The sequence below is a fragment of the Aphelocoma coerulescens genome, unplaced genomic scaffold (genome assembly GCF_041296385.1).
Source record: "Aphelocoma coerulescens isolate FSJ_1873_10779 unplaced genomic scaffold, UR_Acoe_1.0 HiC_scaffold_384, whole genome shotgun sequence".
NCBI classification, from domain to species: domain Eukaryota; kingdom Metazoa; phylum Chordata; class Aves; order Passeriformes; family Corvidae; genus Aphelocoma; species Aphelocoma coerulescens.
In genome coordinates this window covers 17,830-30,762 of record NW_027183727.1, presented here as the reverse complement: position 1 = coordinate 30,762, position 12,933 = coordinate 17,830, and the positions used below count along the sequence as shown (strand labels likewise).

General features: G+C 56.8%; 1 protein-coding gene across 1 annotated transcript; it reads right to left on the bottom strand.

Moving 5' to 3' along the window:
• Positions 1-2,057: 2,057 nt before the first annotated feature.
• Positions 2,058-12,634, bottom strand: LOC138101650 (claudin-7-like). The gene is made up of 4 exons (XM_068999423.1): positions 12,412-12,634; positions 8,354-8,518; positions 4,915-4,999; positions 2,058-2,250 (listed from the first exon to the last, which is right to left on the bottom strand). Exons 1-4 carry the CDS (start codon positions 12,632-12,634, stop codon positions 2,079-2,081), a joined length of 645 nt encoding a protein of 214 aa, XP_068855524.1. The 3' UTR covers positions 2,058-2,078.
• Positions 12,635-12,933: the final 299 nt, after the last annotated feature.

The following is a 12,933-nucleotide window of genomic DNA, read 5'->3' as shown; positions in this document are numbered from 1 at the left end:
GCTCCGGCGCCGCCATTGCCGCGCGCGGGAATTCCCTGGAGGGAATTTGGGGGTTCCTGAGGGGAATTTGGGGTTCCAGGGGGAATTTGGGGTTCTCAGGGGAATCTGGGGGGTTCCTGAGGGGAATTTGGGGTTCTCAGGGCGAATTTGGGGTTCTCAGGGGAATTTGGGGGGCCCTGGAGGGAATTTGGGGGTTCCTGAGGGGAATTTGGGCTTCCGGGGGAATTTGGGGATTCCTGAGGGGAATTTGGGGTTCTCAGGGGAATTTGGGGATTCCTGAGGGGAATTTGGGGTTCTCAGGGTGAATTTGGGGTTCTCAGGGCGAATATGGGGGGCCCTGGAGGGGATTTGAGGGTCCTGTGAATCAGGGGGATGGGGAGCAAAAGAATTCGTTTGTCAGGAGCAATGCATCTAGCTTGGTCAGCATACCAGAGCAGGAACAAGAAGATAAGAGACTGCTGATAAAACCAGGGGGAGTCTCAGACAGGCATCCTGCTTCATCCCAAAACTAGCTCAAACCAGTCCCAAAGCTTAAACCCAGGCCAAAGGTATAAAAGAGCATTCCCAGGAGAGAAAGGTGAAAAGTTCAGACGAGGAAGACTCCCTGACTTCATCACAAGACCCCCGAGAGACCCCTACCACAACCACCAAACAACACTGCACAAGCGCTACGCGGATGTAAATGACTTTTGAGTTCACTATAAAACCAAGCGAGGCTGGGCGGGGCTAGGTGATGAATATGTATGAGTTTGTTAGGAAACTTAATGAATATGGAACTTGTAACCCGATAAATACCGAGCTGAAAACAGCTGTAGGCACGCATGATTTTGGAGGAGCGATCCCCCGTGCGTCCCAGCGCTGGAATAAAGCATACCTACTTTACTACTTTTCTAGTAGTGGAGTCCTTTCCTGCCTTTCACCTGGAGGGGAATTTGGGGTTCTCAGGGGGAATTTGGGGGGCCCTGGAGGGGATTTGAGGGTCCTGGAGGGGAATTTGGGGTTCTCAGGGGGAATTTGGAGGTCCCTGAGGGGAATTTGGGGGTCCCGGGGGGAATTTTGGGCTTCCTTGATGGGAATTTTGGGGTCCCTGGGAGGATTTTGGGGTTCCCTGATGGGATTTTGGGGTTCCCAGGGAGGATTTGGGGTTCCCTGATGGAATTTGGGGGTCCCAGGGGTAGATTTGGGGGTTCCTAGAGGAGATTTGGGGTTCCCTGATGGGAATTTTGGGGTTCCTGGGGGGATTTTGGGGTTCCCTGATGGGAATTTGGGGTTCCCAGGGAGGATTTGGGGTTCCCTGATGGGAATTTGGGGGTCCCGGCCGAGCCCTCCACCCCGAACACCCCAAAAAAAAAAAAAATCACCGAAAGCAACTTCGCCCGCGCCCCTCCCCCACCGCTTTATTCCCATCTCGCACAAAACCCGCGGGGACCCCCCCGAATTTGGGGAGGGGGGTCCCGGCCCCAGCGAGGGGCGGGGGGAGGGGAGAGGAGGGGACAAACCCCCCCCCTCCCCCCAAAATTGGGGGAGGGGTGGGGAAGGAAAAAAAACCCCGCCCAAAATCGGGGTGGGGGAGGGGAAATCCCTGAGTGTGGGGGAGGGGAGAGCTCGGAATGGGGGCAGGGGTCCTGGAATGGGGGAGGGGAGAGTCTGGAATTGGGGAGGGGGTCTCGGAATGGGGGCGGGGTCCTGGAATGGGGGAGGGGAGAGTCTGGAATTGGGGAGGGGGTCTCGGAATGGGGGAGGGGGTCCTGGAATGGGGGAGGGGAGAGCCGGAATGGGGGAGGGGGTCCTGGAATGGGGGAGGGGAGAGCCCGGAATGGGGGAGGGGGTCTCGGAATGGGGGAGGGGAGAGCCCGGAATGGGGGAGGGGTTCCCGGAATGGGGGAGGGGGTCCGGAATGGGGGTGGGGGTCCCGAATTGGGGGCGGGGGTCCCGAATTGGGGGCGGGGGTCGCGGAATGGGGGCGGGGGTCGCGGAATGGGGGCGGGGGTCCCGAATTGGGGGAGGGGGGGTCCCGGAATGGGGGCGGGGGTTCCCGGAATGGGGGCGGGGGGTCCCGGAATGGGGGCGGGGGTCTCTCAGACGTACTCGCGGCTGCTGCTGGGGGGGCCCTTGGGGCGGGGGTAGCCCCGGGCTGGGGCCGCGCCCCTCCCCCCGCAGGAGCAGCGCGACGAGGCCAGGAGGGACCCCCCGAGCAGCGCCAGGGCCGCCCCCGCCCAGCCCAGGAACAGCGCCGAGCCGAACTCGTACCTGGGGAGGGGGAGTGGGGTCAGGGACCCCCGAAATCCGCCCCAAAATGCCCGAAATCCCGATAAAAATATCCCAAAATAGCCCAAAATCCCGATTAAAATAACCCAAAATGGCCCAAATTGACCCCGCCCAGCCCAGGAACAGCTGAGGGGGGGATTGGGGTCAGGGACCCCCGAAATCCGCCCCAAAATGCCCGAAATCCCGATAAAAATATCCCAAAATAGCCCAAAATGCCCGAAATCCCGATCAAAATAACCCAAAATAGCCCAAAATCCCAATAAAAATAACCCAAAATAGCCAAAAACCTGATTAAAATAACCCAAAATAGCCCAAAATCCCGATAAAAATAACCCAAAATAACCCAAAATAGCCCAAAATCCCGATTAAAATAACCCAAAATAGCCCAAATTGACCCCAAATTGACCCCACCCAGCCCAGGAACAGCTGAGGGGGGGATTGGGGTCAGGGACCCCCGAAATCTGCCCCAAAATGCCCGAAATCCCAATTAAAATAACCCAAAATAGCCCAAAACCCGATTAAAATAACCCAAAATAGCCCAAACTACCCAAAATCCTGATTAAAATAACCCAAAATAGCCCAAATTAACCCCGAATGGCTGAAAACCCGATCAAAATAGCCCAAAATAGCCCAAAATGCCCGAAATCCCGATTAAAATAACCCAAAATAACCTAAAATCCCAATTAAAAGAACCCAAAATAGCCCAAAATTAACCCAAAATGCCCAAAATCCCGATAAAAATAGCCCAAAATAGCCCAAAATCCCAATTAAAATAACCCAAAATGCCCAAAAACCTGATTAAAATAACCCAAAATAGCCCAAAATTCACCCCAAATTAACCCCGAATGGCTGAAAACCAGATCAAAAATAGCCCAAAATATCCCAAAGTGGCCGAAATCCTGATAAAAAATAACCCAAAATAGCCCAAATTAGCCCCAAATGACCGAAATCCCAATTAAAATATCCCAAAATAGCCCAAAAACCTGATAAAAATACCCCAAAATGGCCCAAAATGGCCCAAAATGACCCCAAATTAACCCCAAATTGAGCCCAAAGCCGCCCCCGCCCAGCCCAGGAACAGCCGGAAAAAATCCCCCGAAACTGCCCCAAAAAAACCCCAAAAAACCCCAAATCCTCCCCAAAAACTCCCATCCAAAAATCCCCAGAAACCGCCCCAAAATCCGTCCGAATCCCCCCGAAAATCTGGGAAAAATCCCCTGAAATCACCCCAAAAAATCCCCAAAAAAATCCCCAAAAAATTCCCCAAAAAATCCCCAAAAAACCCCAAAAAATCCCCAAAAAATTCCCCAAAAAATCCCCAAAAAATCCCAAAAAATCCCCAAACCCCCAAATCCTCCCCAAAATCGCCCCTCCAAGTGAAAAACCCCCATCCAAAAATCCCCTGAAATCGCCCCAAAAAAATCCCAAAAAAACCTCCAAAAAATCCCAAAAAATCCCAAAATCACCCCTCAAACTCAAAAACCCCCATCCAAAAATCCCCTGAAATTGCCCCAAAAAATCCCCAAAAAATCCCCAAAAATCCCAAAAAATCCCAAAAAATCCCCCAAACCCCAAAAAATCCCAAAACCCCCCAAAAATCCCCAAATCACCCCTCAAACTCAAAAACCCCCGTCCAAAACCCCCCAGAATTCGCCCAAAAAAATCCCAAAAAATCCCCAAAAAATCCCCCAAAAATCCGCAAAAATCCCAAAAAATCCCAAAAAATCCCCAAAACCCCAAAAAATCCCCAAACCCCCCAAAAATCCCAAAATCACCCCTCAAACTCAAAAACCCCCGTCCAAAAACCCCCAGAATTCGCCCAAAAAAATCCCAAAAAATCCCCAAAAAATCCCCCAAAAATCCGCAAAAATCCCAAAAAATCCCAAAAAATCCCCAAACCCCAAAAAATCCCAAAACCCCCCAAAAAATCCCCAAATCACCCCTCAAACTCAAAAACCCCCGTCCAAAAACCCCCAGAATTCGCCCAAAAAAATCCCAAAAAATCCCCAAAAAATCCCCAAAAAATCCCAAAAAATCCCAAAAAATCCCCAAAACCCCAAAAAATCCCCAAAACCCCCCAAAAAAATCCCCAAATCACCCCTCAAACTAAAAATCCCCCATCCAAAAATCCCCTGAAATCTCCCCAAAAAATCCCCAAAAAATCCCAAAAAAATCCCCAAAAATCCGCAAAAATCCCAACAAATCCCAAAAAATCCCAAAAAATCCCCAAAACCCCAAAAAATCCCAAACCCCCCAAAAATCCCCAAATCACCCCTCAAACTCAAAAACCCCCGTCCAAAAACCCCCAGAATTCGCCCAAAAAAATCCCCAAAAAATCCCCAAAAAATCCCAAAAAAATCCCAAAAAATCCCAAAAAAAATCCCAAAAAATCCCAAAAAATCCCCAAAACCCCAAAAAAATCCCAAAACCCCCAAAAAATCCCCAAATCACCCCTCAAACTCAAAAACCCCCGTCCAAAAACCCCCAGAATTCGCCCAAAAAAATCCCCAAAAAATCCCCAAAAAATCCCCAAAAAATCCCCAAAAAATCCCAAAAAAATCCCAAAAAATCCCCAAAAATCCCCCAAACCTCAAAAACCCCGCAAAGCCCCAAAAAGGCGGGGATTTGCCCCAAAACGGCGCTCACTTGGCGTTGATGGGCGTGGAGGCGTCGTAGAAGTTGGTGACGATCCTGTGGCCGTACCAGGAGCAGGCGACGAGACCCAGCAGGCCTGGGGGGTTTGGGGTGAAAAACGGGGATTTTGGGAAAAAATGGGGGTTTGGGGGGGAAAAAGGAGGATTTGGGGAAAAAAATGAGGGGTTTTTGGGGGGAAAAATGGGGATTTTGGGGGGAAAAATGGGGATTTTGGGAGGGGAAAATGAGGGGTTTCGGGGAAAAATGGGGTTTTTTTGGGGGGGGGAAGGGGGATTTTGGGGGAAAAATGGGGATTTTGGGAAAAAAATGAGGGGTTTTTGGGGTGAAAAAGAGGGATTTTGGGAAAAAATGGGGGTGTGGGGGGAAAAATGGGGATTTTGGGGGGAAAAAAATGAGGGGTTTTTGGGGGGAAAAATGGGGATTTTGGGAGGGGAAAATGAGGGGTTTCGGGGAAAAATGGGGTTTTTTTGGGGGGGGAAGGGGGATTTTGGGGGAAAAATGGGGATTTTGGGAAAAAAATGAGGGGTTTTTGGGGGGGAAAAGGGGGATTTTGGGAAAAAATGAGGGGGTTTTGGGGTGAAAAAGAGGGATTTTGGGAAAAAAATGGGGGTTGGGAGGGGAAAAATGGGGATTTTGGGACAAGAAATAAGGGGGTTTGGGGTGAAAAAGGGGGATTTTGGGGGAAAAATGGGGGGTTTTGGGGTGAAAAAGAGGGATTTTGGGAAAAAATGGGGGTTTGGGGGGAAAAAGGAGGATTTTGGGAAAAAAATGAGGGGTTTTTGGGGGGAAAAATGGGGATTTTGGGAGGGGAAAATGAGGGGTTTCGGGGAAAAATGGGGTTTTTGGGGGGGGAAGGGGGATTTTGGGGGAAAAATGGGGATATTGGGAAAAAAATGAGGGGTTTTTGGGGGGGAAAAGAGGGATTTTGGGAAAAAATGGGGGTGTGGGGGGAAAAATGGGGATTTTGGGAAAAAAATGAGGGGTTTTTGGGGGGAAAAATGGGGATTTTGGGAGGGGAAAATGAGGGGTTTCGGGGAAAAATGGGGTTTTTTTTGGGGGGGAAGGGGGATTTTGGGGGAAAAATGGGGATTTTGGGAAAAAAATGAGGGGTTTTTGGGGGGGAAAAGGGGGATTTTGGGAAAAAATGGGGGTGTGGGGGGAAAAATGGGGATTTTGGGAAAAAAATGAGGGGTTTTTGGGGGGAAAAATGGGGATTTTGGGAGGGGAAAATGAGGGGTTTCGGGGAAAAATGGGGGTTTTTTTGGGGGGGAAGGGGGATTTTGGGGGAAAAATGGGGATTTTGGGAAAAAAATGAGGGGTTTTTGGGGGGGAAAAGGGGGATTTTGGGAAAAAATGAGGGGGTTTTGGGGTGAAAAAGAGGGATTTTGGGAAAAAAATGGGGGTTGGGAGGGGAAAAATGGGGATTTTGGGACAAGAAATAAGGGGGTTTGGGGTGAAAAAGGGGGATTTTGGGGGAAAAATGGGGGGTTTTGGGGTGAAAAAGGGGGATTTTGGGAAAAAATGGGGGGTTTGGGGTGAAAAAGGGGGATTTTGGGAAAAAATGGGGGTTTGGGGGGGAAAAAGGAGGATTTGGGGAAAAAAATGAGGGGTTTTTGGGGGGAAAAATGGGGATTTTGGGGGGAAAAATGGGGATTTTGGGAGGGGAAAATGAGGGGTTTCGGGGAAAAATGGGTTTTTTTTGGGGGGGGAAGGGGGATTTTGGGGGAAAAATGGGGATTTTGGGAGAAAAATGAGGGGTTTTTGGGGGGGAAAAGGGGATTTGGGGAAAAAATGGGGGGTTTGGGGTGAAAAAGGGGGATTTTGGGAAAAAAAGGGGGGTTTTGGGGTGAAAAGTGGGGATTTTGGGGGAAAAATGGGGGTTTTGGGGGGGAAAAGGGGATTTGGGGAAAAAAAGGGGGGTTTTGGGGTGAAAAAGGGGGATTTTGGGAAAAAATGGGGGGTTTTTGGGGGGAAAAAGGGGGATTTTGGGAAAAAAATGAGGGTTTTTTGGGGGGGAAAAGGGGATTTGGGGAAAAAATGGGGGGTTGGGGGTGAAAAAGGGGGATTTTGGGAAAAAAAGGGGGGTTTTGGGGTGAAAAAGGGGGATTTTGGGACAAGAAATAAGGGGGTTTGGGGTGAAAAAGGGGGATTTTGGGAAAAAATGGGGGGTTTTGGGGTGAAAAGTGGGGATTTTGGGGGAAAAATGGGGGGTTTGGGGTGAAAAAGGGGGATTTTGGGAAAAAATGGGGGGGTTTGGGGTGAAAAATGGGGATTTTGGGACAAGAAATAAGGGGGGTTGGGAGGGAAAAATGGGGATTTTGGGGATAAAAAATGAGGGGTTTTGGGGGAAAATGGGGGGTTTGGGGTGAAAAAGGGGGATTTTGGGAAAAAATGGGGGTTTGGGGGGGAAAAGGGGGATTTGGGGAAAAAATGCAGGTTTTGGGAGGGGAAAAATGAGGGGTTTTGGGGAAAAATGGAGGATTTGGGGAAAATAATGGGGATTATGGGACAACGGGGCAGGGACGGGGGTCCCAGGGGAGGTTTTGGGGGTCCCAGGGGGGTTTTTGGGGTCCAGGGCAGGTTTTTGGCGGTCCGGGGGAGGTTTTTGGGGTCCCAAACCCATTTCTGGGGTTCCAGTGGAGTTTTTGGGGTTCCAGGGGAGTTTTTGGGGTGCCAGGGCAGGTTCTTGGGGCTCCCAGGGAGGTTTTTAGGGTTCCAGGGCAGGTTTTTGGTGGTCTGGGGCAGGTTTTTGGGGTGCCAGGGGAGGTTTTTGGGGTGCCAGGGCAGGTTTTTGGGGTGCCAGGGCAGGTTTTTGGGGTGCCAGGGGAGGTTTTTGGGGTGCCAGGGGAGGTTTTTGGGGTTCCAGGGCAGGTTTTTGGGGTGCCAGGGGAGGTTTTTGGGGTGCCAGGGCAGGTTTTTGGTGGTCCGGGGCAGGTTTTTGGGGTTCCAGGGGAGTTTTTGGGGTCCCAGGGGAGGTTTTTGGGAGTCCCAAACCCATTTCTGGGGTCCCAGGGCAGGTTTTTGGGGGTCCAGTGGAGTTTTTGGGGTTCCAGGGGAGTTTTTGGGGTTCCAAGGGAGGTTTTTGGGGTTCCAGGGCAGGTTTTTGGGGGTCCAGGGGAGTTTTTGGGGTGCCAGGGGAGGTTTTTGGAGTCCCAGGGCAGGTTTTTGGGGTTCCAGTGGAGTTTTTAGGGTTCCAGGGCAGGTTTTTGGGTTCCCAGGGCAGGTTTTTGGGGTTCCAGTGGAGTTTTTGGGGTTCCAAGGGCAGGTTTTTGGGGTTCCAGGGCAGGTTTTTGGGGTTCCAGGGGAGGTTTTTGGGGTTCCAGTGGAGTTTTTGGAGTCCCAGGGCAGGTTTTTGGGGTTCCAGGGCAGGTTTTTGGGGTTCCAGTGGAGTTTTTGGGGTTCCAGGGCAGGTTTTTGGGGTGCCACTCACCCGCGAGGATGAAGAGGGCCCCCCCCGCGGCGGCCACCGAGGCTTTTCTCCGGGGGTCGTCGCCCCCGCAGCGCGTGCACTTCATGCCCCCCACGGCCGCGGCCAGCGCCAGCGGGCCCAGGACCCCCGCGACCACCAGGAGCGCCCGCGTGGCCTGCAGGTGAGCTGGGCGGGCAACAAGGGGTTAAAAAGGGTCCTGGAGGGGGTTTGGGGGGGATTTGGGGGATTTTGGGGGGGATTTGGGGAGGTTTGGGGGGTCTGCAGGTGAGCTGGGCGGGCAACAAGGGGTTAAAAAGGGTCCTGGAGGGGGTTTGGGGGGGATTTGGGGGATTTTGGGGGGGATTTGGGGAGGTTTGGGGGGTCTGCAGGTGAGCTGGGCGGGCAACAAGGGGTTAAAGGGGGGCCTGGAGGGGGTTTGGGGGGATTTGGGGGGGGACATGAAAGGGTTAAAGGGGGTCAGTGGGGGCAACAAGGGGTTAAAGGGGGGTTTGGGGGGGATTTGGGGAATTTTGGGGGGGATTTGGGGAGGTTTGGGGGGTCTGCAGGTGACCTGGGTGGGCAATAAGGGGTTAAAGAGGGTCCTGGGGGGATTTGGGGGGGGTTGGAGGGGATTTGGGGGGTCCTGGATGGGTCCCAGGGGGAATTTGGGGTCCCGGGGCGGATTTTGGGGGTCCCAGGGCAGATTTTGGGATCCTGGGATGGATTTTAGGGGTCCCAGGGCGGATTTTGGCCGTCTCGGGGGCGGATTTTGGGGGTCCCGGGGCAGATTTTGGGATCCTGGGGTGGATTTAGGGGTCCCGGGGCAGATTTTGGGGTCCAGGGGTGGATTTTGAGGGTCCCAGGGCAGATTTTAAGGGTCCCTGGGCGGATTTTGGGATCCTGGGGTGGATTCTGGGGGTCCCAGGGCGGATTTTGGGCGTCCCGGGGCAGATTTTGGGGGTCTCGGGGCAGATTTTGGGATCCTGGGGTGGATTTAGGGGTCCCGGGGCAGATTTTGGGGGTCTTGGGGTTGATTTTGGGGGTCCCGGGGTGGATTTTGAGGGTCCCGAGGCAGATTTTAGGGGTCCTGGGGTGGATTTTGGGGGTCCCGGGGCCCTCCCGGGTGGGGCGGTGGTGACAGTTGGTGACGGTGGCACTGGGGTGGTGGCACTGGGGCGGCACTGGGGTGGTTGCACTGGGGTGGTGGTGACAGTTGGTGACGGTGGCACTGGGGTGGCACTGGGGCGGTGGCACTGGGGTGGTGGCACTGGGGTGGCACTGGGGCGGTGGCACTGGGGTGGCACTGGGGTGGTGGCACTGGGGCGGTGGCACTGGGGCGGTGGCACTCGCTCGGTGACAGTTGGTGGCCGTTGGTGGCCGTTGGTGGCCGTTGGTGCCGCTCCTTTATGGCCCCCCCCGGGCGCCCTTTGGCCGCGGCCGCGCCCCGAAACCGGGAGGGGACGGGGGGAGGGGAGGGAGGGGACGGCGACACCGGGACTGGGAAACGGGGATGGGGGAGGGGATGGGGACACCGGGACTGGGAAACGGGGATGGGGGTGGGGATGGGGACACCGGGATGGGGAAACGGGGATGGGGGTGGGGATGGGGACGCCGGGACGGGGAAACGGGGATGGGGGTGGGGATGGGGACACCGGGATGGGGAAATGGGGATGGGGGTGGGGATGGGGACACCGGGACTGGGAAACGGGGATGGGGACAGAGGGGACACCGGGACGGGGAAACGGGGATGGGGGTGGGGATGGGGACACCGGGATGGGGAAACGGGGATGGGGGTGGGGATGGGGACATCGGGACTGGGAAACGGGGATGGGGGTGGGGATGGGGACACCGGGACGGGGAAACGGGGATGGGGGTGGGGATGGGGACATCGGGACTGGGAAACGGGGATGGGGGTGGGGATGGGGACACCGGGACGGGGAAACGGGGATGGGGGTGGGGATGGGGACACCGGGACTGGGAAACGGGGACAGGGTGGGGATGGGGACACCGGGACGGGGAAACGGGGATGGGGGTGGGGATGGGGACATCGGGACAGGGAAACGGGGATGGGGACAGAGGGGACACCGGGACGGGGAAACGGGGACAGGGTGGGGATGGGGACATCGGGATGGGGAAATGGGGATGGGGGTGGGGATGGGGACACCGGGATGGGGACAGAGGGGACGGGGACACCGGGACAGGGAAATGGGGACAGAGGGGACGGGGACAGAGGGGACGGGGACACCGGGACAGGAATGGGCACAGGGACACCGGGATGGGGACACTGGGATGGGGACAGGGACACCGGGACTGGGATGGGGACAGGGACACAGGAATGGGCACAGGGACACTGGGATGGGGACAGGGACACTGGGACGGGGACACTGGGATGGGGACAGGGACACCGGGACTGGGATGGGGACAGGGACACTGGGATGGGGACAGGGACACCGGGATGGGGACAGGGACACCGGGACTGGGATGGGGACAGGGACACTGGGATGGGGACAGGGACACCGGGATGGGGACAGGGACACCGGGACTGGGATGGGGACAGGGACACTGGGACGGGGACACCAGGACAGGGACAGGGACAGGGACACCGGGATGAGGACTGGGATGGGGACACTGGGACACGGACAGGGACACTGGGACTGGGATACGGGGACAGGGACACTGGGACACCGGGACAGGGATGCGGATGGGAACGGGGACGGGGTGGGAATGGGGACACTGGCACCGGGACAGGGATGGGAATGGGGACGGGAATGGGGACAGGGACTGGAAGTGGGGACTGGGAATGGAGACAGGGATGGGGACTGGGACACTGGCACAGGGACTGGGAATGGGGACAGGGATGGGGATGGGGACACTGGCACAGGGACTGGGACTGGGAGTGGGGACTGGGAATGGGGACAGGGATGGGGACTGGGACACCGGGACAGGGACACCAGGACGGGAACAGGGGTGGGAATGGCGACAGGGACTGGGAGTGGGGACTGGGAATGGGGACTGGGAGTGGCGACAGGGACTGGGAGTGGGGACTGGGAATGGGAGTGGGGACTGGGAATGGAGACTGGGATGGGGACAGGGACACTGGCACAGGGACTGGGAATGGGGACTGGGACATTGGCACTGGGACACCGTCCCTGCTGTCCCAGTCACCCCAGTCACCCTCCATGTCCCTGTCACCCCCGGGATGTCACCTGGCAGTGCCAGGATGGACTTGTGGGCCTCGCACTGCAGTTGCCCGGTGCCCCCCGTGTCCCTGTCACCCCCCGTGTCCCTGTCACCCCCCATGCCCCGGGATATCACCTGGCAGTGCCAGGATGGACTTGTGGGCCTCGCACTGCAGTTGCCCGGTGCTCTGGCTGTGCCCGGTGCCCCCCGTGTCCCCGGTGCCCCCCGTGTCCCTGTCACCCCCCATGCCCCGGGATGCCCCCCATGCCCCGGGATGTCACCTGGCAGTGCCAGGATGGACTTGTGGGCCTCGCACTGCAGTTGCCCGGTGCTCTGGCTGTGCCCCCCGTGTCCCTGTCACCCCCCATGCCCCTGGGATGCCCCCCATGCCCTGGGATGCCCTGGGATGTCACCTGGCAGTGCCAGGACGGACTTGTGGGCCTCGCACTGCAGTTGCCCGGTGCTCTGGCTGTGCCCAGTGCCCCCCCCTGTCCCCGGTGCCCCCCATGTCCCTGTCACCCCCGGGATGTCACCTGGCAGTGCCAGGACGGACTTGTGGGCCTCGCACTGCAGTTGCCCGGTGCTCTGGCTGTGCCCAGTGCCCCCCCTGTCCCCGGTGCCCCCCATGTCCCTGTCACCCCCGGGATGTCACCTGGCAGTGCCAGGATGGACTTGTGGGCCTCGCACTGCAGTTGCCCGGTGCCCCCCGTGTCCCTGTCACCCCCCGTGTCCCTGTCACCCCCCATGCCCCCAGTGTCACCTGGCAGTGCCAGGATGGACTTGTGGGCCTCGCACTGCAGTTGCCCGGTGCTCTGGCTGTGCCCGGTGCCCCCCGTGTCCCTGTCACCCCCCATGCCCCGGGATGCCCCCCATGCCCCAGGATGCCCCTGGGATATCACCTGGCAGTGCCAGGATGGACTTGTGGGCCTCGCACTGCAGTTGCCCGGTGCTCTGGCTGACGCAGCTCATCCAGAGCCCCTTCCAGGTGACGATGGTGGTGATGATGGCGCCGCTGCCCAAGGCCGACACCTCCCACTGCGGCAGCGCCGCCGCCGCCACCAGCGCGGCCCAGCCGGCCACGGCCAGCGCCAGCCCCAGCAGCTGCAGCCCCCCGCGCGCCATGGCCGGGCTCCTGCGGGCACAGAGGGACCCTATAGAGACCCTATAGAGACCCTATAGAGACCCTATGGGATCCTATAGACACCCTATGGGCACCCTATAGACACCCTATGGGCAGCGCCAGCCCCAGCAGCTGCAGCCCCCCGCGTGCCATGGCCGGGCTCCTGCGGGCACAGAGGGACCCTATAGAGACCCTATAGAGACCCTATAGAGACCCTATAGACACCCTATGGGATCCTATAGACACCCTATAGACACCCTATAGACACCCTATAGACACCCTATGGGCAGCGCCAGCCCCA

Coding starts and splice junctions, on each gene's coding strand:
- LOC138101650 (XM_068999423.1), bottom strand. CDS start 12,634: ATGGCGCGCGGGGGGCTGCAGCTGCTGGGGCTGGCGCTGGCCGTGGCC. Junction 8,519..12,411: donor GTCCATCCTGGCACTGCCAG/GTGATATCCCAG, acceptor TTGCCCGCCCAG/CTCACCTGCAGGCCACGCGG. Junction 2,251..4,914: donor TCCACGCCCATCAACGCCAA/GTGAGCGCCGTT, acceptor CCCCCTCCCCAG/GTACGAGTTCGGCTCGGCGC.